The 25,877-nt window shown below is 56.7% G+C and overlaps 1 protein-coding gene and 2 long non-coding RNA genes across 3 annotated transcripts; all 3 read left to right on the top strand.

Moving 5' to 3' along the window:
- The first annotated feature begins 2,419 nt into the window (after positions 1-2,419).
- Positions 2,420-11,652, top strand: LOC135408177 (scavenger receptor cysteine-rich type 1 protein M130-like). Its single transcript, XM_064643488.1, has 16 exons — positions 2,420-2,444; positions 2,635-3,199; positions 6,050-6,521; positions 6,650-7,148; positions 7,238-7,555; positions 7,629-7,931; positions 8,005-8,319; positions 8,473-8,696; positions 8,784-8,874; positions 8,947-9,255; positions 9,344-9,715; positions 9,797-9,976; positions 10,127-10,222; positions 10,434-10,517; positions 10,763-10,975; positions 11,163-11,652. The coding sequence occupies exons 1-16, from the start codon at positions 2,420-2,422 to the stop codon at positions 11,276-11,278; spliced, it is 4,182 nt and encodes a 1,393-aa protein (XP_064499558.1). The 3' UTR covers positions 11,279-11,652.
- Positions 11,653-13,835: 2,183 nt separating this feature from the next.
- LOC135408179 (uncharacterized) lies at positions 13,836-24,057 on the top strand. The gene is made up of 3 exons (XR_010427314.1): positions 13,836-14,863; positions 15,407-15,566; positions 23,215-24,057. It is a non-coding gene; the product is annotated as an uncharacterized LOC135408179 (long non-coding RNA).
- LOC135408178 (uncharacterized) lies at positions 21,017-22,148 on the top strand. Its single transcript, XR_010427313.1, has 3 exons — positions 21,017-21,101; positions 21,629-21,802; positions 22,073-22,148. It is a non-coding gene; the product is annotated as an uncharacterized LOC135408178 (long non-coding RNA).
- Positions 24,058-25,877: the final 1,820 nt, after the last annotated feature.

Here is a 25,877-nt window from a genome sequence, read left to right on the forward strand (position 1 = left end):
TTCCATGGATTTTTAAAGTTGGACAACGGAATAATTTCTGTCCAAGCCCCTGTTCCCCCTGCAGGGAAAAGGAGAAGACTGAAGCAATGACCCACCAGAAACCCATCAGAACTCACTGGCACTACTTCCAAGGCTGCTGGCAAAGCCTGGAAAACCCTCAGAAGCCATACTGATTTGTCCTGGTTTGTCCCAGTCTCTTCCTGGACCTCAACTGCTTTTAGCACTGATGCTGCTGTCTCTGTGAGAATCCTGGAGATTCCCTGGGCAGCTGATCCACTCTGCCCCGTGTCCTGCTCTCAGTTCCTGCCCAGCCAGAGCCAACTGTGCCAAGGGCACGAGCACTCCCAGCCTGGATAGGGAATGGGGGACTGGCTTGTGTACAGTTCACCTAGAAAGTCAAACGAGGGGATTGTTGGAGTATCTGGCTCCTTAGGGAACGTGCTGGGAGTAGGGAAGCACAGCCCCAAATCTCCAGCTGTGGGTGGAGTCGTGGAACATGAACCAGCACAAATGGATCCCCCAAAATGAACCGTGGGAGAGCAGGACCAAATAAGGGTGACTGTCCCTGTGGAAAGGCCAAAGGAATTGGTTGGGACTTGGATTGTCCCCTGGGGAGATGCTGGTTGCTGGGATGGAGAGAATGCCCTCCCTCAGGCTGCCAAGATCTCTCAGTGCAGCGGCTTTGGCCGACAGGGCAGCACAAAGATTGTTCTCTGCGGGGGGCCCAGGTTTGGGTTCCGGTCTCAGCTTTGCAGGTTTAGAGGAATTCTACCTACAGCCCGCAATTCCACGGGGAATTCCTGCTGGAACAGCCTCCCAGTGCCTCCTGGAGCCCGGATATTCCCCTGCAGAGCTTTAATGCCAGGTTTGCCAGGAAGCAGCCGCGGTTCCAGGTTTGCTGAGCGGGATCGGGACAAGGACAGGTTGATATTCCACAGACTTTGTTGTTTATAACCCTCCTGCCCCGGCCCCGCTGGTGTCCCTGGGGGAGACAGCTCTGATTGCCTGGAAATGACCTGAACAAACAGTTTTGCTGATGGATCTGGTCTCCCTCTGGCCGAGTTATGGAGCAGAAGCACCAACCCCGGCCCAGCTCTCAGTTCTGCAACTGCAAATCTTCGTATCCTGTAAAATGTGTTGAATTTAAGAACGTTTCCCTGTGTTGCAGTGTTTATGTATTTTGTCTTTTTCCTTCTGTTTGGCAGGTGAAAGTTCATTACACAGTGGATTTATCACTCTTCCTGCTTCCAGTGGGGAGTACTGGCTGCTCTGTTTAAACTGGTGACTGAAAAACTGATACTAAAATTGAAATAATTCTGTTAAATACTTGGGAAGAGTTTTCATAATATGATTTTTTTTCCCTTTGCTGTGTGTTATTTTTCTATGTTCTGGCTTTTCAGAGGAATTTATTGTATTTTAATTAGGAAAACAGTACCTAAGTGGCAAATTATTTTAAGTGTTATACCTGGAATTTTCAATTTCCTAAGGCCATTCTCTGTGCATTACTAACCAGCAGAGAGTGCTGCAGCAGTTCCTCAGGAGCATTATACAGGAGCATTATTTTTCCTCTTTTTTGGCTGGTTTTGTTTTCTTTCAGTATATTTACACACTAAAGGATCAATAACTACAGAAACTGAAGTGAGTTTTTGGCGCAGTTTATTATATTGCCTTGGATATTGAACCAAAGTAGCAGGTGAAGCCACACATCTGCAGGGGGAACAGGGGCTTGGACAGAAATTATTCCGTTGTCCAACTTTAAAAATTCATGGAAAATTTTGTTTCCACGTGCCAAGAACCAGCGGCTCCAATCTGTGCCCAGCAAGACCTCGAGGCAAAGGGCTTCCCTGAAATTCAGTTGATTGAGGCTGGTTTTGGACACACATCCCAAGGGAAGGGGCTTCCACTGCAGGATCCCAACCTCTGCTCCAGCTGTGTCTCCAGCTGTTTGTTCCCGGGCCCTGCTGTGAGTTATGGCACAGAGGGAGAGGGGCTTTTATTGCTTAGGAATGTCCTTGTGCCCTGGGGCAGCTAAATTTAATGAGGCACAGGGCTGAGGGTCAAAGGAGAAAAAGGGAAAGGGGAAAGAGAGAACAGAAAAAGGGGGGAAATGGGAAAAAGAGAGAAAGTAAAATAGGAAAAGAGAAAAGAAAAAGGGAGAAAAAGAGAAATGGGGGAAAAAGGAAAAGTGGAAAAGAAAATGAAAAGGGGAAAATGAGATAAAAGAAAAAATAAAAGAAAAAGAGGAAAAGGAGGGGAAAGGAGAAAAAATAGAAAAAATAGAAAGGAAAAAGGGGAAAGAAAAGAAAAAAGGGAGGAAAGAAAAAGGGAGAGAAAAGAGAAAATATAAACAGAGGAGAAAAAGAAGAAAAGGAGAGGGAAAAAAAAAGCAAAGAAAAAGGGGCAAGAAGATCAGAAGAAAATGGGAAAAAAGAAAAAGAAAAATGGTAAAAATAAATGAAAAGGAGGGGGAAGAAAATTAAAGGGCATAAAGAGAAAAGAAAAGGAAATTCGAAAGAAAGGCCGCGCTGCCCCACGGCTGATCTGCACGAACCCGTTCCCAACCCCATTCCCATCCCATTCCCATCCCATTCCCATCCTATTCCCATCCCGTCCCTTCCCGTCCCGGTCCCGGAGCCGTTTCCCGCGCGCGCTCCCGAGCGGGGCGGGGCCTCTGCGCGCGCGGGCGGGCGCGTCACGTGACGGGGCGGGAGCGTCCGAACGGCCGGGACGGGACCGGGATCGGGATCGGGACCGGGATCGGGATCGGGACCGGGATCGGGATCGGCACCGGGATCGGGACCGGGATCGGGATCGGCACCGGGATCGGGATCGGCACCGGGATCGGGACCGGGATCGGGATCGGAATCGGGATCGGCACCGGGATCGGGATCGGCACCGGGATCGGCACCGGGATCGGCACCGGGATCGGCACCGGGGTGAGACGGGCGGGGCCCGCCGGGCGGTCGCGGGGCTTCCCCGGGGCCTCCCCGGTGCCGGGAGCGGCCGGTCCAGCGCCGGCCCAGGGCGGGCTGAGGGGAGCGGGGCGGGAGCGGAGGGGCCGTGAGGGGATCGAACAAAGGGCCGGGACCGGCTCGGCGGGGGGACACGGCGGGGACACCGGGGAGCCACAGACCGCGGGCTGGCACCGGGCAGGGGCCGCTGGCTCCGGGGGCGGCGGGAACCGTGGAGTCCCGGAAGGGTCGGGTGGGAAGGGACCTTAAAGCTCATCCAGTCCCACCCCCGGCCGTGGGCAGGGACACCTTCCACCAGCCCAGGTGGCTCCAAGCCCCGTCCAGCCTGGCCTTGGACACTTCCAGGGATCCGGGGGCAGCCACAGCTTCTCTGGGCAACCTGTGCCAGGGCCTCACCGCCCTCACAGCCAGGAATTCCTTCCCGTTATCCAGTGTAAGTTTCCCTCTGCCAGTTGGAATTCATCCATCATCGGATCCCTGTGGTGCCTTGTGAACATTCCCAGAGGACCCACACCCTTTGTGTTCTCCTGGGTTCCACCACACACGTGGGGCAGTAAAATCCGTGTGGCCGCAGTTCTGAACTTGGTGAATTTGAACTAAAGTTGGTGGGTTTGCCCAGTAAGAAAAGTGGTGATTTATAAAACCAAGCAGAGTGATAATTCACACTAGGGATTTGGGATTGGTGATGATCCCAGCCCATAATCTTTCTGTTGATTTTCTTTTGGATGCTGCAACCTGCTGAGCTGGGGGAATGTTCAGTTACATTTCAGTTTAATTTTTTGTATTTTATTAATTCTCCATGGAAATCTGCTTTTAATAAAAAGGACCACGAGGATATTGATGACATCACAGGTTCCTAGGATTCAGGCAGGTGTTCATGCAGACCAAGGATTTTTTTGGATGGAAGCAGCTGCACCAGTCTCCAAGGAATCTCAGTCTGGGTTTTTCTTTTCTCCTAATTGTCCTTGGTTTGGAGGTGCAGTGCAGCCGTGCCCTGTATATCTCTTTTAAGAGTTTTTGAGGCTGAAAAGATTCCTTTGTATTCTGTATTCTGCAGTATTTATATATATCTTGATTAAAGAGGATAATATAATATTGATTTGGTTTTAATTAGTTCATTTGAGTTGGTTAATTAAATCAAATCATTGATAAGGGAGCGTGCTGAGCTCAAGCTCTGGCTGCAGGGGGCTGCACGCTGGGGTCACACTGAGGGGGGAGAGGAGAGCCAGGGTACAGGGGCCAGAAGGGGATATTTCTGAGGGCAAAGCTGAGGTAATGTTTATGGAAGGGAATGGCCATTCTCAGGGTAAAAAAGAGAAGAAGAAAAATGTTGGGGGTGAAACTTGATGTAATTTAGGGTAGAGAATGACCATTTAGAGGTAAACTGAGGCAGCCAGTAGTGGACAAGTAGGGAAATTTTTTTGGGGTAAAATCAGAAGTAATCTGAAGCAGAGAGCATGTACAATATGAGGTAAACTGAGGTGATCAGTAGCGGACAGGTGAGGAAATTTTGGGGGAAAAAATTTGAGGTAATGTCCAGGGTAGAGAGTGAATATTTAGAGGTAAAAATGAGGCAATCAGTAGTGAACAGGTAGGGAAAATTTGGGGGGTAAAATGTGGGGCAATGTGTAGCAGCGAGAATGAACATTTTGGGATAAGTTGAGGCAGTCAGCAGTGGAGAGGTAGGGAAATTTTGGGGAGTAAAACTTGAGGTAATCTGTATTAGCAGAGAATGAACACTTGAGGGAAAAATGAGGTAATCAGTAGTGGACAGGCAGAGAAAATTTTGGGGTAAAACTTGAAGTGCTCCATAAAAGTTCAATGAATATTTTGGAGTGAAAATCCCAGGCAATCTCTAGAGGACAGAACAAACCTTTTTGTGATAAGATAGAGTTAATGAGGGGGGTTTTTTTGGTCATAAAATGTCCCTCAAGGAAAGGTGGTGGGAGCCAGGCAGGACAACTGGCTGAGCCCCAGAGGAGGGACTGGCCCTGCTGGGGGGACACGAGCAGGGGGGGAACCCCCAGGGCACAGAGGGGGCACGGGAAGCCCTCGAGGTTCGCCTGCTCATGGCTTTGGGGTGTCCTCTGCTTTTCCGGAAGAAGTTCTGGGGCACTGCAAGGGCGAGCAACACACAGGGAAGTGTGTTCTGGGTTTTTTCTCTTTGCCACCTCGTGCTGTAAAAGCGTCTTGCCCCGGGATTCATTTCTCCTCCCAGGGAGGTTTGGAGGTGCAGTGGTGCCCGCAGCTCCTTTGTGCCACGGCACCAGCGAGGCCGAGCCCTGGCCCTGGTTTGCCAGCCATGGGCAGGGGGCTCTGTGCCAGCCGGGGGAGCAGCGGGGCCCCCGTGGCAGAGAGGGCAGGGGGGTTGTGGAGCTGCCCCGGGGGGAGCGGGGGGGCCTTTCCTGGGCCGCCTCCAGCCCCCCTCGATCCCCGGGGCTGCGCTGCCGCCCCCGCCCACCGGGGGCCGCTGCCGTCGGGCCGTGAGGGAGCGGGAACGGGGAAGGGGGAAAGTCCCCCCGGCTCGGGCCGCAGGGAGCGGGAATGGGGAATGGGGAACAGGGAACGTCCCCTCGGCTCCCGGGGGCTCCGCGCACGGGGCGTGGTCACGGACCGGGGCCATGTGCGGGGGGTCCGCATCTTTCTCCTGCGCCTTTCCCCCCCATCCCGGGCCCCATTCGAGCGCTTGTGACGGACACGGTGCCGTGTCCTTGGAAGTAGGGTTGGAAGGCGCTGACGGTGTCCCCGGGAACCACTGCCAGGGACCCCCGCCCGCCGCGGGGAGACCGGAGCTGTGCCGTCCCCTGCTGCCGGCCCGGCCGGGTCTCCGTGCGGGCGGGAGGGCCGGGCAGCTGCGGCAGGTCCGTGCGACACCATGGGGACACCCCAGGGCTCTCCAGGGTTGGCTGAGCGGCGGCTCAGCCCCGTCCTCACCCTCAGGCACAAGAGAGACCCCGAGGGGGCTGCTGCTCCCCCCTCCCGCACGCCTTGTTTGCGGTGGTGCTCGGTGCCGGCTCACCCAGGCGGGTGCCCCACCGAGTGGGTTCTGTGCCCCCCCGTGCCTTGCCCGTGCCCAGGTGCCGGCGCGCAGAGCGGCGGCGTTATCGGTGCCGGCGCAGGTGGCAGGAGCCGCGTGCGGTCGGTGCCTCGGCCGCGTCCCCGGCGGGCGGTGACCGCCTCCTTCCTGCCCCGGCGGCGAGGCGAGCGCGGGGGCACAGCTGCGGCAGCCCCGCCATGTGCCACCGCCCGCGCGAGGCCCCGGGACCCGCCGCCCCCGCGGGGAGCCGGGGGCTGCTCCCACCGCCCGGGGAGGGGGCACCCGGGGAGGGGGCCCCGGGGCTCTGCCTCCAGCCGCTCCTCGGGGCGGGGCGGTCCCGTGGAGGCTCCGGCGGGATTGGGGCTGAATCCTGTCAGCGCGGGGATGGCTCTTGCCGGGCTCCAGCGGCAGAGTTGGACCCACGGGGGGAAACAGGAGGGGCCCCCCCGGCCCAGGTGCTGGGGGGGGCGGCTCCCCCCGGGGACATCCGTGTGCCGGCCCACTGTGGCGAGGTGTGTGACGCCAGAAGCACAGCCGAACCTCATATTTGGGCACGAAGCAGGTTATTGGAGGCCGTGGCCCCGCAGCTGGGCGATCCTTCAGCTGATAAAGGCTCCCCTGGTGCTGCCGCCTGCACCAGCTCCGGCGCTGCCGCTACATCATCCCCTGCCTGCGCTGGGGGTGCGGGACCTGTCGGGGATGGGGCCGGTCAGGGCGCTGGGGCTGCTGCTGTGCCTGCAGCTGTGTGGGGGTGAGTGGCGGGGTGGTGGGAGCGGGGACCCGCCGGTGCCGGGCCCGGCTCAGGCCCCTCCGTGCCGCAGGCTCCGGGCAGCTGCGGCTGGTGGGGGGCGGCGGGCGCTGTGCCGGACGCGTGGAGGTGAATCACGACGGTGAGTGGGGCTCTGTCTGCATCTACGACTTCGAATTGGAAGCCCTCTTGGCCACCGTGGTTTGCCGGCAGCTGGGCTGTGGCCGTGTGGCCTGGTCGTCCCCATACGCCCCGTTCGGGCAGGGCAGCGGCAGGATCTGGCTCCATCCCTACTGCAGCGGCACCGAGGAGGTGCTGGAGGAGTGTCCGAACTTCGGATGGGGCCAGCACTACTGCGGCCACGAGTGGGACGTGGGGGTGATCTGCACAGGTGAGGGGGACAGGCTGGCCGTGCCAGGACACCCACCTCGTGCCAGGGTGTGCCGGGCAGGGCTGAGCTGTGCCGGTGTCCCGGTGCAGAGGCCATGGAGCTGAGGCTGGTGGATGGCGGCGGTCCCTGCACCGGGAGGGTGGAGGTGAAGCTGCGAGGACACTGGGGCTCCGTGGCAGATGACAACTGGGACATGGAGGATGCCGAGGTGGTGTGCCAGCAGCTGGGCTGTGGCTCGGCTGCCAGCGCCTACTTCGCCCACGACCGCTTTGGCACAGGGACCGGGCCCATCAACCTGGTCCGGGTGGACTGCAAGGGGGACGAGACCATACTCTGGGACTGCAAGTTCAGCGGCTGGGGACCCTACAACGAAACCCATGATTTCGACAATGCCGTGATCTGCCAAGGTAGGAGCCGGGCTGGGAGGGACGCGGCGCTCCCGGCACATCCCTCAGTGCCAACACTGCACCGCTCCCGCAGGGTTTTCCCGGCTGGTCGGAGGTGACGGAGCCTGTGCCGGGCGGTTGGAGGTGCGGCAGCGCCAGGCCTGGGTTGGCGTCTGCGCGGAGCACGTGGACATGAAGGTGGCCCAGGTGGTGTGCCGGGAGCTGGGCTGCGGCGCGGCGCTGGCCATCCCCGGCAGCGGCCGGTTTGGGGCGGGAACGGGGCCGCTGTGGGAGGGGGGGTTCAACTGCAGCGGCAGCGAGCCCCTCCTCAGCGCCTGCGCCCGGCGGGTGCCCCACAGCCAGGGCTGCGCTGGCCACGCCACCATCATCTGCTCCCGTAAGCACCGGGGACACCGGGGGTGTTGGGGGTCCCCCCAGCATCACCCCCCTGAACACCCTTTCTGCCACAGCCTACACGGGCTTCCGGCTGGGGAACAGCAGCTCGGGCTGTGCCGGGCGGGTGGAGGTGGCGGTGAGGGGCACGTGGGGGTCCGTCTGCGCCACCGACTGGGACCTGCCCGATGCCGACGTCCTGTGCCGCCACCTGGGCTGTGGCCACGCCGTCACCGTGCCCCCGGGAGGCTCCTTCGGCAGCGGGGATGGGCCGCTGAGGCCGGACGCCTTCGGCTGCAGCGGGAGCGAGCGGCACCCGGGCGAGTGCCCCGTGGCGGTGCTGGGGCAGCCCCCCTGCACCCCGGGGAACGCCGCCGCCGTCAACTGCTCAGGTCTGTGTGGCACCTGTGGGAAGAGCCTCCAAGGGCTTTTGGGACACCCCAAGAATTGGGAGCGGAGCACTCAGGGCTGTTTTGGGTTGAGGGGAGGGCTGAACCAGGTGCCACAGCCCCACGGCACTGCTGGTGATTTTTCAGGCGCTGAAGGCACCATCAATTCCGTGCGGCTGGTGGAGGGTGAGAGCCGGTGTGACGGGCGGCTGGAGGAGGCCATAACCACCCCAGCCTGGCGCCGTGTGCCTGTGGAGCAGTGGAAGAGATGGGATGTCGACATGGTGTGTGCTGTGCTGGGTTGTGGCCTGCCAAAGGAGATCTACACAGCCTTGGGTATGGCACCCACTGCACTGACCAGCAGCTCCAGGGAAGTGGATGTCGTGACGGAGGAGACGGATGTCCTGACGGAGGAGATGTACAGCATCTTGGGGATGGGCCCTGAGCTGACCAGGAGCCTCGAGGAGACGGAGGACGTGACAGAGGAGATCTCTGATGTCTCAGAGATGGGCCCTGCACCAACCAGCAGCCCTGAGGAGATGGTCATCGTCTGCTCAGGTGGGTGTCCCGAGAAGGGCCGGGGTGCTGGTGCCCCGAGCAGCCCCCAGCCCGGTTCTTCGGTGCCCGCAGGCAGCCGGCGGGTGAGGCTGGCGGGCGGTGCCGGGCGCTGCGCCGGGCGCGTGGAGGTCTATGCCGGTGGCACCTGGAGCAGCGTGTGCCAGGAGCGCTGGGACCTGCGGGCCGCCGCCGTTGTGTGCCGGGAGCTGGGCTGTGGCGCGGCACTGGAGGCCCCCGGCTCGGCGCGCTTCGGCCCCGGCGCGGGGACAGCGTGGCCGTACGTGGTTGAGTGCGCCGGGAGCGAGGAGTCTCTCTGGGAATGCCCACGCTCGGAAGGGCGCGAGTGCGAGCGCGGGGCCGGGGCCGGGGCCGTCTGCTCAGGTGAGTGTCGGGTGTCCCCGGGGCGGGGAGCAGCAGAGCCCCCCGGGGGGTTCCCGGCCGTGCCGTGACCCCCCTGCACCCCTGGCAGAGCAGCTCTCCCTGCGGCTGGCGGGCGGGCGCGGGCGCTGCAGCGGGTACCTGGAGCTGCTCCACAACGGCACCTGGGGCCGCGTGTGCGCCACCGGCACCAGCCCCGGCACCGCCGCCGCCGTCTGCCGGCAGCTGGGCTGTGGGGACGGGGGGCAGCTGGCACCCGGCCCCGCCCAGCAGCCGGCCCCCGCCTGGCTGGCCTGGGTGGGCTGCGAGGAGGGGGCCCGCTCGCTCTGGGAGTGCCCCTCGGCACCCTGGCACCTGCATTCCTGCGGCCCCGGAGGGGACACCTACGTGGCTTGTGCGGAGGACAGTGACAACCCCAGCGAGACAGCCAGCACCCCGTGCCCGGACGGGGCCACCTGCACAGGTAGCTCTGCCCGTGCCAGCAGCCCCCCCGCCGGGCCGGCTGGGATCCCCCTGCCCTCACTGCCTGGCCGTGTCCCCACAGCTGTCCCCAGCAGCAGCGGCCCTGCGGTGGCCAGGGGGACTGTGCCGGTGCCAAGCGGGCAGGTGGCCAGGGGGACTGTGCCGGTGGCGGTGGTGCTGTGCGTGGTCCTGGGGACGCTGCTGTGCCTGGCCCTGGGCGCCCTGGCCGTGCTGATGTGCCGTGCCCGCGCTTGGCGCCGAGGTGGGTCCCGGCGGGTGGGTGCCGGGGCAGAGCCGCTTTGGGGGTTCAGGGGCTCCCCCCGTGTGGAATGGCTCGGAGGGTGGGCAGTGGGTGACCCCGGTGCCACCCACGGTGCCCACAGCCCTGGGAGAGCGCTGCCTCTTGTTGCAGGCCCCGGCAGAGCCGTGGGTGCCATCCCCAACGCCATCTACGAGGAGCTGGACTACAGCGCGATGCCGGAGTACCAGGAGGTGCCCAGTCGCCCAGGTCGGTGCAGCCCCCGTGCCCCAGCTCTGCCCGGACAGGGGGGCTCTGCCCCACAGTCCCACCGCGGCAGCGGGTCCTGGTGGCACAGCACTGGCTCCTCCTCGTGGTGTGGGGGGTCCCTGGGTCCCATCACAGCCCTGCTCTGTGGCTGAGGTTGTGTCACCCGCGGTGCCACCTCTGGCCCCCCCAAGACCCTGTTTTCCCCCTGCAGGTTCCCCGCGGGAGGGCTCAGTGAAGAAGCTGCTGTGTTACACCGGGGACAGCGTGGAGGGGAGTGACAGCGGGGCAGCCCCAGGTAGGGGCACAGGGCAGGAACCCAGCGGGGAGCGCTGGGGACAGGGGACACGGCAGGGCTGGGGAGCTGAGGGGACACGTCCCCCCTCGTTAGTGGGCAGAGAGGCATCGCCCTTCCCTGAGGGACCAAGGGCCACCAACACATCCCTGGTGGCACAGCCGGAGGGGGATGGCACAGCCAGAGGGGGATGGCACAGCCAGTCCCTGCCATGGCCACCGGGTCAGTGCCATGTACCCCCATGCCAGTCCCAGCCCCCCCTGCCCTGCCTGGGCATGGAACCCCAGACGGCTACGACGATGCCACAGCAGGAACCCCGGATGGCTACGATGATGCCATGGCTGGAACCCTGGATGGCTACGACGATGCCACGGCCGTGCCAGAGGAGTCCCCCGCTCCCAGCACTGGGGAGATCTCCAAGGGAGTGGCACGGAGGGGCTGGATCTGTGTCCCACCCACAGGTAAGAGGGACCACAGCTGCCCTGTCCCTCCTGGAGAGTCACTGCACGGGGGGTTTGGCTGCAGTGGTGAGCTGGGATCTGGCACCAGATCCACGGGGGCTGCAGAAACACAGAAACACCCCAGGTGGGGTCTGGAGGGGGGACACGGAGCTGTCCCCCTCAGGCACCTGCCTTTGCTTTCCCCAAGATGGGAGCTGCCCCCCTCCAAGTCCCCCCGGAGCCACAAGGGACCCCCCGGGACAGCCCCCGGGGCACATGGACTGTGATGATGTCGGCACCGGCGCCCCGGGGACGTCGCAGTGAGGATGTCCCGGCCACGTCCCATCCCTGGGGACACGTGTGCAGGGTAGGGGGGCTCTGTGTCATCATCTCTGATAATGTCATTTGGGGCACTCCGGTGTCACCGGGAGGGTGGTGTTGCGGTGGAGAAAATGAGTCAAGAATAAAGGGGATCATGTGGGTTCCCCCAGAAAGGGAGGGGACCAAAATGGCCAAAATTGCCCAAAACTTCATAGAGAGGGATTGTGTGTCTCTGTAAAATACTAAAACCTTTAAAGTTTGTTATTTTAAGATATTTTGACGAATAATATCAATTCCTCCAACCCAACCCCCAGGTGCAGCTTTGGTGCTCCTGTGTGCACCTCTCGCCTTTGCCTCCTGAGACCATCCTTGGGTTGCAGCTCAATAAAGTCCATTTTGGTGTTTATTGGTTTGGATTAGTGCGTGTAACAAAAGTACTGCTCAGTTTCTCTAAGCCATTCCCCTCCTTTAATAGCTGCATCCCCGGTCCAAAATTTATGTTCCCAGACAATCCTTTTCCAGCAGGAAACACCATTTTCCTTTTGCGGGTTGTTGGCGGGGCGGGGCCGCGCTGAGGGGACGGGGGCGGGGCCGCGCCGAGGGGCGGGGCCGGGTGAGCGGGCGGGGCGGGGCCGCAGGGCCGGGCGGGCTGGGATTGGGCGGAGGCGCTCGAGCGCTGATTGGGCAGCGCTGCCGGCCCGCGGTATAAAGGGCCGGCGGGGCGGGTGTGGGCGGTTGTGTGTGAGGGCTGAGGGTGGGGCTCTGCTGCTGCCCGGGCTGCGGAGGGGAGAGCGCCTTGGCCAATGGGTTGTGGACCGGGGCAGCTGGGGAGCGTTTAGGGGCGCGTTGTGCTGGGCAGCGGGGGCCAGGTAAGGTCCTTCCCTGCCGGGTAACCCCCGGGGGAGCCGTGGCAGGGCTGCGGGGCTGTTGCTCTCTGGGTGTCTCAGGGTTTGCCTCGGAATCCCAAAGCCTTTCCCCGTGCAGGGTTACGAGGCAAAGACTGATCTCAGTTTCTTGTTGCTGCATTAATGCTTTTTGCTCCTTCTCTGTGCAGTTGTGCCCTCCCTGGGGCTCAGCTCAGGTCCGTGCCCCGCGGCTGGTGGAGTGTGGCGAGTTGTGCTTCCTGCCGGGCGGGAGCTGCCTTGGGAAGCTGCTCTGTCCCCACGGCTGTGCCGAGCTGGGAGCTTGGACAGGGAAGGGCAGGGCCCGTCCTGCCGGTGAGAATTGGGTTGGGCTGGGGGAGGATGGAATGGAGTGTGTGCCTGTTAACTCCACGGAGAGCCAACAGCTGGGAGAGACCCCGAGCAGGTTTGGTGCCATGAGAGCAGCTTCAAAAGACCTTGAGTGTTGGAGAAATGTCCAGGAGAACTGGTTTCCTTTTTGCAAGGACAAGGTGGTTGCTGTACTCTCTAGAAAAAATACTCCCCTTGGGATGTCCTGGGTGAGGAAATGTTGGCCACGTGTGGGCTGGAGCAAAGGTGTGTGGGTGCCTGTGTGTGACACCCGTGGGTGTGCAGGAAGGGGGTTCTGGTGCCATTGGAGCTGCCAGGGAGCCAAAAGGGGCACAGTTGTCTGAAAAAGTCAAGAGCTCTGTTGGTCTCTGTTGACACCTGCACCAAAGGAGATGCAAGTTTTCCCCCTCTTGCTTGCAAACTTCACAAAGCTCCCAGCAAAGGAAGCTTTAGATTCCAACTCACCTTTATACTAAAGGTTTCCTTGCTCTCTCAGCAGGATGTCGAGTGCCACCGTGTCCCTGAGGTCACCCTTTCTCCTGTTGGGAGAGCACGAGGTGGATGGAGAGGATCCCCAGGCATCTGCAGGCACAAGGGACTCGTGCAGCTGTGATTTTCCTACAGCCCTCGTGAGAGGGACTTTGAGGGTACCATGGGTCATGTGCCAGCTCTCCTGCTGGAGGTTTTGTCTGCTATATTTGAACACAAAGAATAGAACTAAAGTCAGGTGTGTTCTGGAGTATGTTACACTTGTGCAAAGCTCTTTCCCTCTGTTTATTTTCTTTTCTGGAAAGCACAGTCTGGGGTTCCTGGGCACTTCTTATTAAGTGATTCCATGAAAATAATTTTGTACTGAAAGTTCAAGGGAGCTGTCTGTTGGAGGTCAGATGTCCATGATAAAAGCTTTATGCTTTTTCAGTCAGTAAGCTCCTAAAATATCTTAGTGTAGGAATGCCTGGCTTCTAAAACTCACCAACTGAGTCTTAGAGGCTTTTCTGAAGAGCTGAGTTCCGGCAGCAGAATGGGCCCCCAGGAGGGACTCTGTGCCTGCTCTCCCGTGGCTCCAAGGGATCTCTGGCCCTTCACGCCGGCACCGAGATTTTCTCGGGAAGGGCCTCAGATCCCCGGACCAGTCTGGGACACAGGCAAGATCCCCCTGCAGCTTAGGACCAAATTGGGCCCCCTGGAGGGACAGTGCTGTTGGTGCCCCCCGGGTTGGGGCACCCCGAGGACTCCAGCGCGCACCGAAAGGATTATTCGGGGAGATCCTCGGGGTGCCCGGCCCTGGGGAGCTCAAAGCAAGGTCCCTGCCATGGATTCAGGCATTGCTGAGAGTATCCCAGGGGTCCCTGTCCCTGCTAGACATGGAGCTCTCCAATGGGCTGGAATTGGGTGATAAAAGTGGTGCTCCAAGTGCCAAAGAAGTGTGGGATTGGGATTAAGAAATGAGCAGTGAGGGTCCAATTGGCTGTTTCCTCTTGACTGTAATGGTGAGAGCTGCAGGAGTGCCAGGTGTGTGTTCCAGTCCCCAGCATTTGGTTTGCACATGTCCTGGTCAGACACAGGTCCAACTTCCTCAGTCCTAAACAAAATAGAGGGAGAATGAAGGACTGGCAGTGTTAAGGTGATTGGTGTGACAGGGGTTAAACTGGAAAAACACTGGGTAATTCCTCAGTCTGTCTATTTGCATACTCCCATAAACCTCTGCTAGGAGGTGGTTGATTGGAAAAGTTGAGGCAGAAATGAAATTTAAAACTGGGGCTATTGGAACTGTAATTGCTGAAACTAAATGTGTCCAAGCAGCAGCTCTTGTTGTGCAGGGAATAACTCCTGTCAGCAGCAAGGTCCCAACTGAAGTGGCAGCTGCAGTTGTTCCTGTGGTGTGGGCCAGTGGAATTGCAGGAGAGTGGAAGAGGGCAGAACCTGTAGGTATTACCCCTAATGTGGGATCTCTCCTGGTAAGGTCAAGCCAGTATCCTTTAAAATCAGAATGCCAGACTGGATTGGTTGCAGGAACAGCTGAATTTGCTCCTCCTGGTTTGCCTGTAGAAGGTGAATGCCAGAACCTGCCAAGAAAACCAATGGCCAAGGGGATTGATTAGTGCAGGACCTGAGAGAACCCCCTGAAATGACAACCTGGAGTAGTTTCCAGGATTAGATTGCAAAGATGGCCTTTGCTGCATCTCCTTGAGCAAGGAAAGCCAAGAAACCTTTGCTTTTGCAGGAGAAAATGGGGAAAGCGGGAAGGAAGAAGAGAAACCCTGTGACTCCTCCCTGAGCCCCAGAGAGCCCCTGAACTGCCTTCCTGGGAATGGTGGGACGGGCTGGACTCTGGATTGCTCCCTCTGCATGTGTGGTAAGACTCTTATGCCAACTTTTAAGAAGAGCCTGTAGGAATTTGCTGCCTTGGCTAGATGGTGCAAGGGCAACCTTTAAGCAGCTGCAGCATTCCCTGAGGAGAGCTCTGGGTCTGCCAGATGTGTCAGAACTGTTGGCAGCATCTTTGGTGGGGAGGGCAAAGAAAGGCCAAGGTGTGCAGTGACCCCCCTGACAATGGACTTTCAGTTCATGGCATCCCTGCAAGTGAACTTTGTGGGCTGTTCCTCCTGTAGGGCAGGTGATAGTCCCAGCTACAGTGATGGGAAAAATGGTTAAGAGAGAGCCCCAAAAGCTGGAAATGCTCCTGGAGGCTCTTGGCAAACAGAGTTTGCTGAGTTCCCCCTGACAGAAGGACAGTGATGGCTTTTGAGTGCTGGTAGATCCTTTTAATAGATAGCCTTGAATGTGTCCTTGTTGCCCCAGTAGGCCTTGTCCAACTCCCCATATTCCAGGAGATATACCTATTAAAGGAAAAAATGATGTTCATAATCCTTTGTTGGCTTGAGGCTCTCCCCTGCAGGAACTGCAGGAACTCCTGGTGCCGCCTGGGCCGATGGATTGGACGCCCCAGCCCCTCCGTTCCTGCCCAGCCCCTGGGGCCGTGTCGAGTGGTGGCACTGCCAGCCCTGCAGGGGAAGTGGGAAGGGCCTTTCCAGGTCTTGTGGATCACATTTATAGCAGTTGACGTTGCAGAAAAAGGACCTGGGGTATGTTATTCTTGAGTTAGGAAAGCTGCTTTTGATGGGTGAGCAGGACAAAGTGGATCCTTCAGAGTTCCCATCCATGTTGTGTCTCAGCCTGTGTTAGGATTCAGGGCTATCAGTTGTCACTGAGGAGTCAAACTATGCTTTAAATGATGAGACACTGGCCTGATGGCCGAGTCTGAAGAAAAAAGGTGGAGCGGTATCTGAGTGTGAGATGTAACAAGAGCTAATCCTTTTTGCAGTGGGATTTAACCTGGAAACTGCCCAGAGCTGAGCCAAGGGATTGAAAGGGACCAACCAAGGGAGGTGAAGAAAGAAGGAAGAAGGGAACTGAGACATCAACCAAGCAGCAGCAAGTTGCTGTGTAAGCAGGTGAGTTGTGTTGAGGTTCCTAAGGCAGGCCCTGAGGACTTGGAGGGCTCCAGACAGAGAAGACCTGGGAAGTCTTTCAGTGAAGCCCCTCAGAAACCTTATAAGGGTAGGTGTGTATGGTGATAAGTGTTGGAAAATGTCGTGAATGTGGAACAAGAATGCAGGGAACAAAAATGAATCCTCCTATAATGCTGATGCCTCCCATCAGCTACAGTGGAGACACCTCTGTGTGCCCTTTGGGAGAGGATTGCCAGGGCACCTGACAGGCTGCAATGATTTGAGTGCATAGTAATATAAGATTGCCTGGCTTCTAAAAGTCACCAGCTGAGTCTTAGAGGCTTCTTGGAAGAGCTGATTTTAGGCAGGAAAATTGGCCCCCAGGAGGGACTCTGTGCCTGCTCTCCCGTGGCTCCAAGGGATCTCTGGCCCTTCACGCCGGCACCGAGATTTTCTCGGGAAGGGCCTCAGATCCCCGGACCAGTCTGGGACACAGGCAAGATCCCCCTGCAGTTTTGGACCAAATTGGGCCCCCCTGGAGGGACAGTGCTGTTGGTGCCCCCCGGGTTGGGGCACCCCGAGGACTCCAGCGCGCACCGAAAGGATTATTCGGGGAGATCCTCGGGGTGCCCGGCCCTGGGGAGCTCAAAGCAAGGTCCCTGCCATGGATTCAGGCATTGCTGAGAGTATCCCAGGGGTCCCTGTCCCTGCTAGACATGGAGCTCTCTAATGGGCTGTAATTGGGTGATAAAAGTGGTGCTCCAAGTGCCAGAGAAGTGTGGGATTGGGATTAAGAAATGAGCAGTGAGGGTCCAATTGGCTGTTTTCTCTTGAATGTGACTGTGAGAGCTGCAGGAGTGCCAGGTGTGTGTTCCAGTCCCCAGCATTTGGTTTGCACATGTCCTGGTCAGACACAGGTCCAAAACACAACAGAGAGAGAACTGGAGAATAGCACTGTTAAGGTGATTGGTGTGACAGGGGTTAAACTGGGAAAACATTGGGGAATTCCTCAGTTTGTCTCTTTGCCAAACTCGCCCAAAACTCTGCTAGGAAGAGATTGATTGGAAAAGTTGAGGCAGAAATGAAATTGAGAAATGGGAATATGGAAATTGTAATTCCTGTGACTAAATGTGTCAAAGCAGCAGCTCTTGTTGTGCAGGGAATAACTCCTGTCAGCAGCAAGGTCCCCACTGAAGTGGCAGCTGCAGTTGTTCCTGTGGTGTGGGCCAGTGGAATTGCAGGAGAGTGGAAGAGGGCAGAACCTGTAGGTATTACCTGTAATGTGGGATCTCTCCTGGTAAGGCCAAGCCAGTATCCTTTAAAATCAGAATGTCAGCTTGGATTGGTTGCAGCAACAGCTGAATTCGCTCATTTTGGTTTGCTTGCAGGATGTCACTGCAAGAACCTGCCAAGAAAACCAATGGCCAAGGTGATTGATTAGTGCAGGACCTGAGAGAACCGCCTTGGATGAGAACCTGGAGTGGTTTCCAGTATTAGATTGCAAAGATGGCCTTTGCTGCATCTCCTTGAGCAAGGAAAGCCAAGAAACCTTTGCTTTTGCAGGAGAAAATGGGGAAAGCGGGAAGGAAGAAAAGAAGTCCCGTGACTCCTCCCTGAGCCCCAGACAGCCCCTGAACTGCCTTCCTGGGAATGGTAGGACGGGCTGGACTCTGGATTGCTCCCTCTGCATGTGTGGTAAGACTGTTAGGGCAACTTTTCCAACAGCCTGTAAGAATTTGCTGCCTTGTCTAGATGGTGCAAGGGCAGCCTTTAAGCAGCTGAAGCCTTCCCTGAGGAGAGCTCTGGGTCTGCCAGATGTGTCAGAACTGTTGGAAGCATCTTTGGTGGGGCGGGGAAACAAAGGACAAGGTGTGCAGTGACCCCCCTGAGAAGGGACTTTGAGTTAATGGCTTCCCTGCAGGAACTACAGGAACTCCTGGTACCGCCTGGGCCGATGGATTGGACGCCCCAGCCCCTCCGTTCCTGCCCAGCCACTGGGGCCGTGTCAAGTGGTGGCACTGCCAGCCCTGCAGGGGAAGTGGGAAGGGCCTTTGCAGGTCTTGTGGATCACACTTAAAGGAGTAAACATGACAGAATGTTAACTGAGTGTTGAGAAGTAACAAGGGCTAATCCTTTTTGCAGTGGGATGTAGTCTCGAAACTCCCCAGAGCTGAGCCAAGAGATTTAAAGGGACCACCCAAGGGAGGTGAAAAAACAAGGAAGAAGGAGGCTGAGACAGCAGACAAGCAGCACCAAGGTCCTGTGTAAGCAGGTGAGTTGTCTTGATGTTCCTAAGGTAGGCACTGAGGACTTTGAGGGCTCCAGACAGAGAAGACCTGGGAAGGCCCTCGGAAACTTTATAAGGGTAGGTGTGTATGGTAATAAGTGTTGGAAAATGTCCTCAGTATGGAATAGGAATGCAGAGAACAAAAATTAGTTGTTCTGTAATGGTGCCATATCAGCTGCAGTGGTGATAGCTCTGTGTGCCCTCTGGGAGCTGATTCCCAGGGACCTGACAGGCTGGAATGATTGAAGAGCATAATAATAAAAGAATGCCTGGCTTCTAAAACTCACGAGCTGAGTCTTACAGGTTCTTGTAAGAAATTTTAGGCAACACCTGAACCTCTAGTGTGTACTTCTGAGTTCAGTTGGAAAGACATATTCCAGGAAACAGAAATCTTTCTCATTCCAAGAAGTTGGACTTGATGAACTTCCCGTCTGAGCGGATCTTCCGAGCTGATGCCCGTGGCAGGAGAAGTTCTCAGCAAGGAGACTCTTTCCTCCTAGGCAGAAAGGTCAGTGCCCTTCCTCCCCAAGGCCCAGTACAGCAGAACTTCCAGGAGCTGCTGGTGTGGCTGCTCTTTGGGTTCTCAGCTGTGCCCGTGGGGTGGTGACATCGTGTTCCTCCCTGTGCTCCAGGGTAGCCAAAAGCCCCAGTGCAGCCCCTGGGCCTTTTTGGGAGCCTGAGCTATTGCAGCACTGAGGATGGGCTTGGTTTCCTTCTCTGCTCAGAGTAAAACTATATGGGGGAGTCTCTGATCTCCCTGATTTTTGTATCATAACTGGAACTGGGAAGAAAGTTCACCCTGTGTAATTTCTCAACTGACTTGGCCTGGTTGAACCAGCAGTGCCAGATTGTTGTAGTGTGCAGGCTATTGTTTATGTCTGAGCTGTTTGGTGTTTATTTACCAAGGGAGGCCATGGAATGTTATGGTATTTTTGTCCCAGTATTGGAGGTAGTGCCCTGGATTAGTTGATTTCTGCCTTGCTCCCTGGTATCTGAGTCTTGAGATGTACCAAGAACTGGTAGTTTTTGCAGTGGGATGTACCCTAGAAACTGCATGGAACTGAGCCAAGGGATTAAAGGGACTAAGCAAGGGAGGTGAAGAAACAAAGAAGAAGGGAACTGAAACAGCAGCCAAGCAGCACCAAGTTCCTCTAAAACCAGGTAAATTGTCTAGAAGTTGATAAGGTGGTCACTGAGAACTTTGGGGGCTCCAGGCACAGGTGACCACGAGAGACCCCCAATGGAGCCCCTCAGAGACACTATAAGGGTTTGTGTATATGGTAACAGGTGTTGGGAATGTCCTGAACACAGAACAGGAATGCAGGGAAGGAACATGACCTCTCCTGTAATGCTGACCCCTCCCATCAGCTGCAGTGGAGACCCCTCTGTGTGCCCTTTGGGAGCGGATTGCCAGGACACCCATCGGGCTGGGATCATGGCAGGGTGTTGTAAGCAAGGAGTGCCTGGCTTCTAAAAGTCACCAGCTGAGTCTTAGAGGCTTCTTTGAAGAGCTGATTTCAGGCAGCAGAATTGGCCCCCAGGAGGGACTCTGTGCCTGCTCTCCCGTGGCTCCAAGGGATCTCTGGCCCTTCACGCCGGCACCGAGATTTTCTCGGGAAGGGCCTCAGATCCCCGGACCAGTCTGGGACACAGGCAAGATCCCCCTGCAGTTTAGGACCAAATTGGGCCCCCTGGAGGGACAGTGCTGTTGGTGCCCCCCGGGTTGGGGCACCCCGAGGACTCCAGCGCGCACCGAAAGGATTATTCGGGGAGATCCTCGGGGTGCCCGGCCCTGGGGAGCTCAAAGCAAGGTCCCTGCCATGGATTCAGGCATTGCTGAGAGTATCCCAGGGGTACCTGTCCTTGCTAGACATGGAGCTCTCTAATGGGCTGTAATTGGGTGATAAAAGTGGTGCTCCAAGTGCCAAAGCAGTGTGGGATTGGGATTAAGAAATGAGCAGTGATGTCCAATTGGCTGTTTTCTCTTGAATGTAATGGTGAGAGCTGCAGGAGTGCCAGGTGGGTGTTCCAGTCCCCATCATTTGGTTTGCAGATCTCCTGGTCAGACACAGGTCCAACTTCCTCAGTCCTTAACACAATGGAAGGAGAATGAAGGACTGGCAGTGTTAAGGTGATTGGTGTGACAGGGGTAAACTAGAAAAACATTGGGTAATTCCTCAGTTTCTCGATTTGCCAAACTCACCCAAACCTGTGCTAGGAGGTGGTTGATTGGAAAAGTTGAGGCAGAAATGCAATTGAAAACTGGGGCTACTGAAACTATAATTGCTGAAACTAAATGTGTCCAAGCAGCAGCTCTTGTTGTGCAGGGAATAACTCCTGTCAGCAGCAAGGTCCCCACTGAAGTGGCAGCTGCAGTTGTTCCTGTGGTGTGGACCAGGGGAGTTCCAGGAGAGTGGAAGAGGGCAGAACCTGTAGGTATTACCTCTAATTTGGGATCTCTCCTGGTAAGGCCAAGCCAGTATCCTTTAAAATCAGAATGGCAGCTTGGATTGGTTGCAGGAACAGCTAAATTTGCTCCTCCTGGTTTGCTTGTAGAAGGTGAATGCAAGAACCTGCCAAGAAACCAATGGCCAAGGGGATTGATTAGTGCAGGACCTGAGAGAACCACCTTGAATGATAACCTGGAGTAGTTTCCAGTATTAGATTGCAAAGATGGCCTTTGCTGCATCTCCTTGAGCAAGGAAAGCCAAGAAACCTTTGCTTTTGCAGGAGAAAATCTGGAAAGCGGGCAGGAAGAAAAGAAGACTCCTCCCTGAGCCCCAGACAGCCCATGAACTGCCTTCCTGGGAATGGTGGGATGGGCTGGACTCTGGATTGCTCCCTCTGCATGTGTGGTAAGACTGTTAGGGCAACTTTTCAAACACCCTGTAAGGATATCCTGCATTGGCTATATGGTGGAAGGTTAGCCCTTAAGCAGCTGAAGCATTCCCTGAGGAGAACTCTGGGTCTGCCAGATGTGTCAGAACTGTTGGAAGCATCTTTGGTGGGGAGGGCAAACAAAGGCCAAGGTGTGCAGTGACCCCCCTGACAATGGACTTTCAGTTCATGGCATCCCTGCAAGTGAACTTTGTGGGCTGTTCCCCTGCAGGGCAGGTGATAGTCCCAGCTACAGTGATGGGAAAAATGGTTAAAAGAGAGCTCCAAAAGCTGGAAATCCTCCTGGAGGCTCTTGGCAAACAGAGGTTGCTGAGTTCCCCCTGAAAGAAGGACAGTGACAGCTTTTGAGTGCTGGTAGATTGTTTTAATAGACAGCCTTGAGTGTGTCCTTGTTGCCCCAGTAGGCCTTGTCAAACTCCCCACATTCCAGGAGATATACCTATTAAAGGAAAAAATGATGTTCATAATTGTCTGATGGCTTGAGGCTCTCCCCTCAGGAACTGCAGGAACTCCTGGTGCCGCCTGGGCCGATGGATTGGACGCCCCAGCCCCTCCGTTCCTGCCCAGCCACTGGGGCCGTGTCGAGTGGTGGCACTGCCAGCCCTGCAGGGGAAGTGGGAAGGGCCTTTCCAGGTCTGGTGGATCACATTTATTGCAGGTAAAGTTTCAGAAAGAGGACCTGGGGTATGTTCTCCTTGAGTTGAGAAAGCTCCTTTTGATTGGTGAGCAGCACAAAGTGGATCCTTCAGAGTTCCCATCTGTGTTTGTGTCTCAGCCTGTGTTAGGATTCAGGGCTGTCAGTTGTTGTCACTGAGGAGTCTAACTATGCTTTAAATAAGGAGATGGTGGCCTGACGGCCAAGTCTCAAGAAAAAAGGGGGAATGATATCTGAGTGTTGAGATGTAACAAGAGCTAATCCTTTTTGCAGTGGGATGGAGCCTGGAAACTGCACAGAGCTGAGCCAAGGGATTTAAAGGGACCAACCAAGGGAGGTGAAGAAAGAAGGAAGAAGAGAACTGAGGCATCAGCCCAGTAGCACCAAGTTGCTGTGTAAGCAGGTGAGTTGTGTTGAGGTTCCTAAGGCAGGCACGGAGAACTTGGAGGGCTCCAGACAGAGAAGACCTGGGAAGGCCCTCGGAAACCTTATAAAAGTAAGTGTGTATTGTAGTAAGTGTTGGAAAATGTCGTGAATGTGGAACAGGAATGCAGGGAAGGAAAATGAATCCTCCTGTAATGCTGACCCCTCCTATCAGCTGCAGTGGAGACACCTCTGTGTGCCCTTTGGGAGCTGATTGCCAGGACCCCCGGTGGGCTGGAATGATTCAAGAGCATAGTAATAAAAGAATGCCTGGCTTCTAAAAGTCACCAGCTGAGTCTTAGAGGCTTCTTTGAAGAGCTGATTTCAGGCAGCAGAATTGGCCCCCAGGAGGGACTCTGTGCCTGCTCTCCCGTGGCTCCAAGGGATCTCTGGCCCTTCACGCCGGCACCGAGATTTTCTCGGGAAGGGCCTCAGATCCCCGGACCAGTCTGGGACACAGGCAAGATCCCCCTGCAGTTTAGGACCAAATTGGCCCCCTGGAGGGACAGTGCTGTTGGTGCCCCCCGGGTTGGGGCACCCCGAGGACTCCAGCGCGCACCGAAAGGATTATTCGGGGAGATCCTCGGGGTGCCCGGCCCTGGGGAGCTCAAAGCAAGGTCCCTGCCATGGATTCAGGCATTGCTGAGAGTATCCCAGGGGTCCCTGTCCCTGCTAGACAGGGAGCTCTCTAAGGGGCTGTGATTGGGTGATAAAAGTGGTGCTCCAAGTGCCAAAGAAGTGTGGGATTGGGATTAAGAACTGAGCAGTGAGGGTCCAATTGGCTGTTTTCTCTTGAGTGTAATGGTGAGAGCTGCAGGAGTGCCAGGTGTGTGTTCCAGTCCCCAGCATTTGGTTTGCAGATCTCCTGGTCAGACACAGGTCCACCTTCTTCAGTCCTTAACACAACAGAAGGAGTGTGGCTCCTTGTTTTCCTGTGTCTTTGGTGAGGTGTTGACTCAGTACCTTTCTTGGAGCTGCTGTTGGATGAAGAGGTGCCCCCAATTCACCTGTAAGGGCCTGGTTTTCTTCCCTGCTTCTCCTAGCTTTTCCAGGAGATGGAATTCCAGTGCTACAGTCTAGATGGCTCGTGGTGCTCCCAAAAGGAGCCTTTCTGCCTTCAGGTTAAGTTGTGTTGCCCCTGGAGCTGTTGGGAGAAGCAGAGGGTTGTCAGGGAGAGGCCTGGAATGATGTTGCTGTGGCACAGATGTTGCTCCCTGGCAGGTTCTTGGGTTGGATTTCTTGGCTGCCACTTGGCAAGGCCTGGAAGGGCCTCAGTTGTGTAGGGAACCAAACCTGGAATGGGAAAGCAAAGGGGGGGAGGTTCTGGTTTCAGAAAGGATCATTGCCTTCTCTTTCTGAAGGGACAGTGACCTGGTCCACCTGTGTCAAGAAGAGCAAGTGGGCTGTGAAGGTTTGGAGCAGTCTGGAAGGTTCCTCGTGCCCAAAGGATCCTGGAAGTGCAGCTCTGGAAGAGTCAGGAATAATGACAAGTGCCCCAGTTCTCGTGAAACTCAGATGTGTAAAACATTTATGGAGCTAGAATTCCACAGCATTGAGCTTTTGGGTCCCAAATAATAGTGGAGGGAGAGGCAGAAAATCCCCCTGCTACTGGGGCTGAACTGTCTGCAGTGAGGGGGCAGGACTTGGCCCTGATGCCTGAGTGCTCTCCAGCCCCCCAGGATCGATCCCAACTGTCAGCCCCTGGCTCCATCCCTTGAGAAGATGGTGTTCCTGCAAGCCCAGCTGCTGTGCTGGTGGTCCTGGGGGCACCTCCTGCCCGGGCCTGCTGTGACTGTGGTTGTGTTGCAGCTCAATAAAGTCCCTTTCCGTGGTGACTGTGTCATTTTGGTGTCAGTTCCTCACCCCTCTTCCCCTGCCCCCGTGGCTGCATCACTGGCTTGTGCCTGAATGAACTCTTCCCCAGCAGCAGTTCCCTGCTGCTCTCAGCGAGGGTGGAGCTGAGGCCCCTGAGCCAAGGGAAAAAGGATCCATCCAAGGCAGGCCAGTGCTCACCCCTGCCTTCCTCCAGCCTCCCGTCTTTCCAGTTCCCCTCCCTGCTGGACACACAGCCTGTTCCCAAACAACCCCTGTTCCTGTTCTCTCTCTGTGTCTCCCCTCACAACTCCCCTCCTCTAATCTCCAGCTGCCCAGGCCCCTGTTTTTGAGGGGCATTCCTGGGCTGCTGCCCCCCCATTCCTTAGAACTGAAGTGCCCAGAGCCCCAAGTGCAGAGAGGTCTGCAGGGAATCAGTGCCCAGAGCTGCCCGTGCCTGCCTGTGTTCCTGCAGTTCTCCTTCCTGTTCTCCCTGGGCTGGAGAGACCTGCCTGCCCTGGGTTTATTGGAGCAGAGGGATGGGATTACATTGGTGCAGAAGGGATGTTCACAGACACTCCTTTTCTGACAGGCAGTGCCATTTCCCTTTTGCCTTTCCCAAGTTTTCCAAGTGCTGCCCAGCACTGGGATCCGTGTGCTGGGACAGTGACTGGCAGGAGGAAGGGGAGCCTTGGCCTCACCTGCCCAGCTCAGGTGGGTGGCACAGAATGGGGGTGGCCTGGCAAGGCATGAACATGTTGCTGAGTTCTGGAGTGCCCTGAAAGCTTTCCCTGTCAGGTTTCTCTCCCTCATTTCCTGGGCTCCAGCATCCCAGGTGTCTCTTCCTTTGCCCAAAGTCCAGTGGCCGAGGATTGACTGACTCACAAGGGGAGTTTGGAATGAAAAGGGTTCTGTTCAAATGGGGCAAGGAATGCAGTAAGAAAGATGAGCCTCCTTTTAGTGCCTGAAAGAGATAGGAATGAAAATGCTGGAAAAGGTCCTATTTTATTTGGTGTCCCCCTGGATTTTTCATGGCTCAAACTCTCTAGTGAGCAATTGAAGAGAAGGGTGAAGGGCAGGAGCCTTTGACTTGCCCAGTGCCCTTAATTGCCTTGTTCTCCTCTCTTCCAGGCCAGGCCAAAGCCCTGCTCCAGCCCAGCTCTGCCAAGTGCCCTGGGCTGGGAGCAGCCAAAGGCAAGAGGCTGCAGCCCCGCCGGCCGGGCTGGGGGCTCCTGGTGCTGCCCGTGGGGTGGGGTAAGTCAGAGGGACACGTTTCTCTCCTCCTGCTGTTGGCATTTGTTCCCTGGGCACTGGATGTGTGAGGAAGGAGGGAGTAGCAGGGAAGGGCAGTATTTCCAAACTGTCTGAATGTTGCCCCCAGGTCTGGGATGGAGCAGCCATGGGGGTGGTTGGGTTTGGCCTGGGCCGGTCGGGATCAGCCATAAAGGACCCACAAGACCCTGAACCCTCCCCGGACATGTCCAGCCCCTCAAGTTGTTAATTTTCAATGGAGGACAAAGTATTGGTACTTGCTTCTGATCTGTGGGGAATTTCCTTTGGGATGATCAACCAGACAGTGTGTCAGTGCATCTTTTTAGGTCTTTGTTTGTTTGTTTGTAATTTCCTCTCTGCCTTCAATGAGTTTGGTGTGCTCCTGTTAAGGAAGCAGGGTGTTTTTATTTGGAAATTTGGGGTGGTTTGGTTTGTTTAGGGTTTTTTCCCCCACTGACTCAGGCCTTCCAACTCCTGATGGACTGGAGTGATGAGTGCTCTCAGCACAGGGTATTTCTTACTGTTGTGTGGCTTTCCCTCAGCTGTGGGTGAGGAATTGTGCAAGCAAGGC

The sequence above is a fragment of the Pseudopipra pipra genome, unplaced genomic scaffold, assembly GCF_036250125.1.
Source record: "Pseudopipra pipra isolate bDixPip1 unplaced genomic scaffold, bDixPip1.hap1 HAP1_SCAFFOLD_211, whole genome shotgun sequence".
Lineage (NCBI taxonomy): Eukaryota > Metazoa > Chordata > Aves > Passeriformes > Pipridae > Pseudopipra > Pseudopipra pipra.

Bases quoted from the DNA above. Each gene is read 5' to 3' on its own strand.
- LOC135408177 (XM_064643488.1), top strand. From the start codon at position 2,420: ATGGGAAAAAAGAAAAAGAAAAATG. The intron at 2,445-2,634 runs GTAAAAATAAAT...CCGGTCCCGGAG, and splicing joins AAAAAAGAAAAAGAAAAATG to CCGTTTCCCGCGCGCGCTCC. The intron at 3,200-6,049 runs GTCGGGTGGGAA...GCCCGTGCCCAG, and splicing joins AACCGTGGAGTCCCGGAAGG to GTGCCGGCGCGCAGAGCGGC.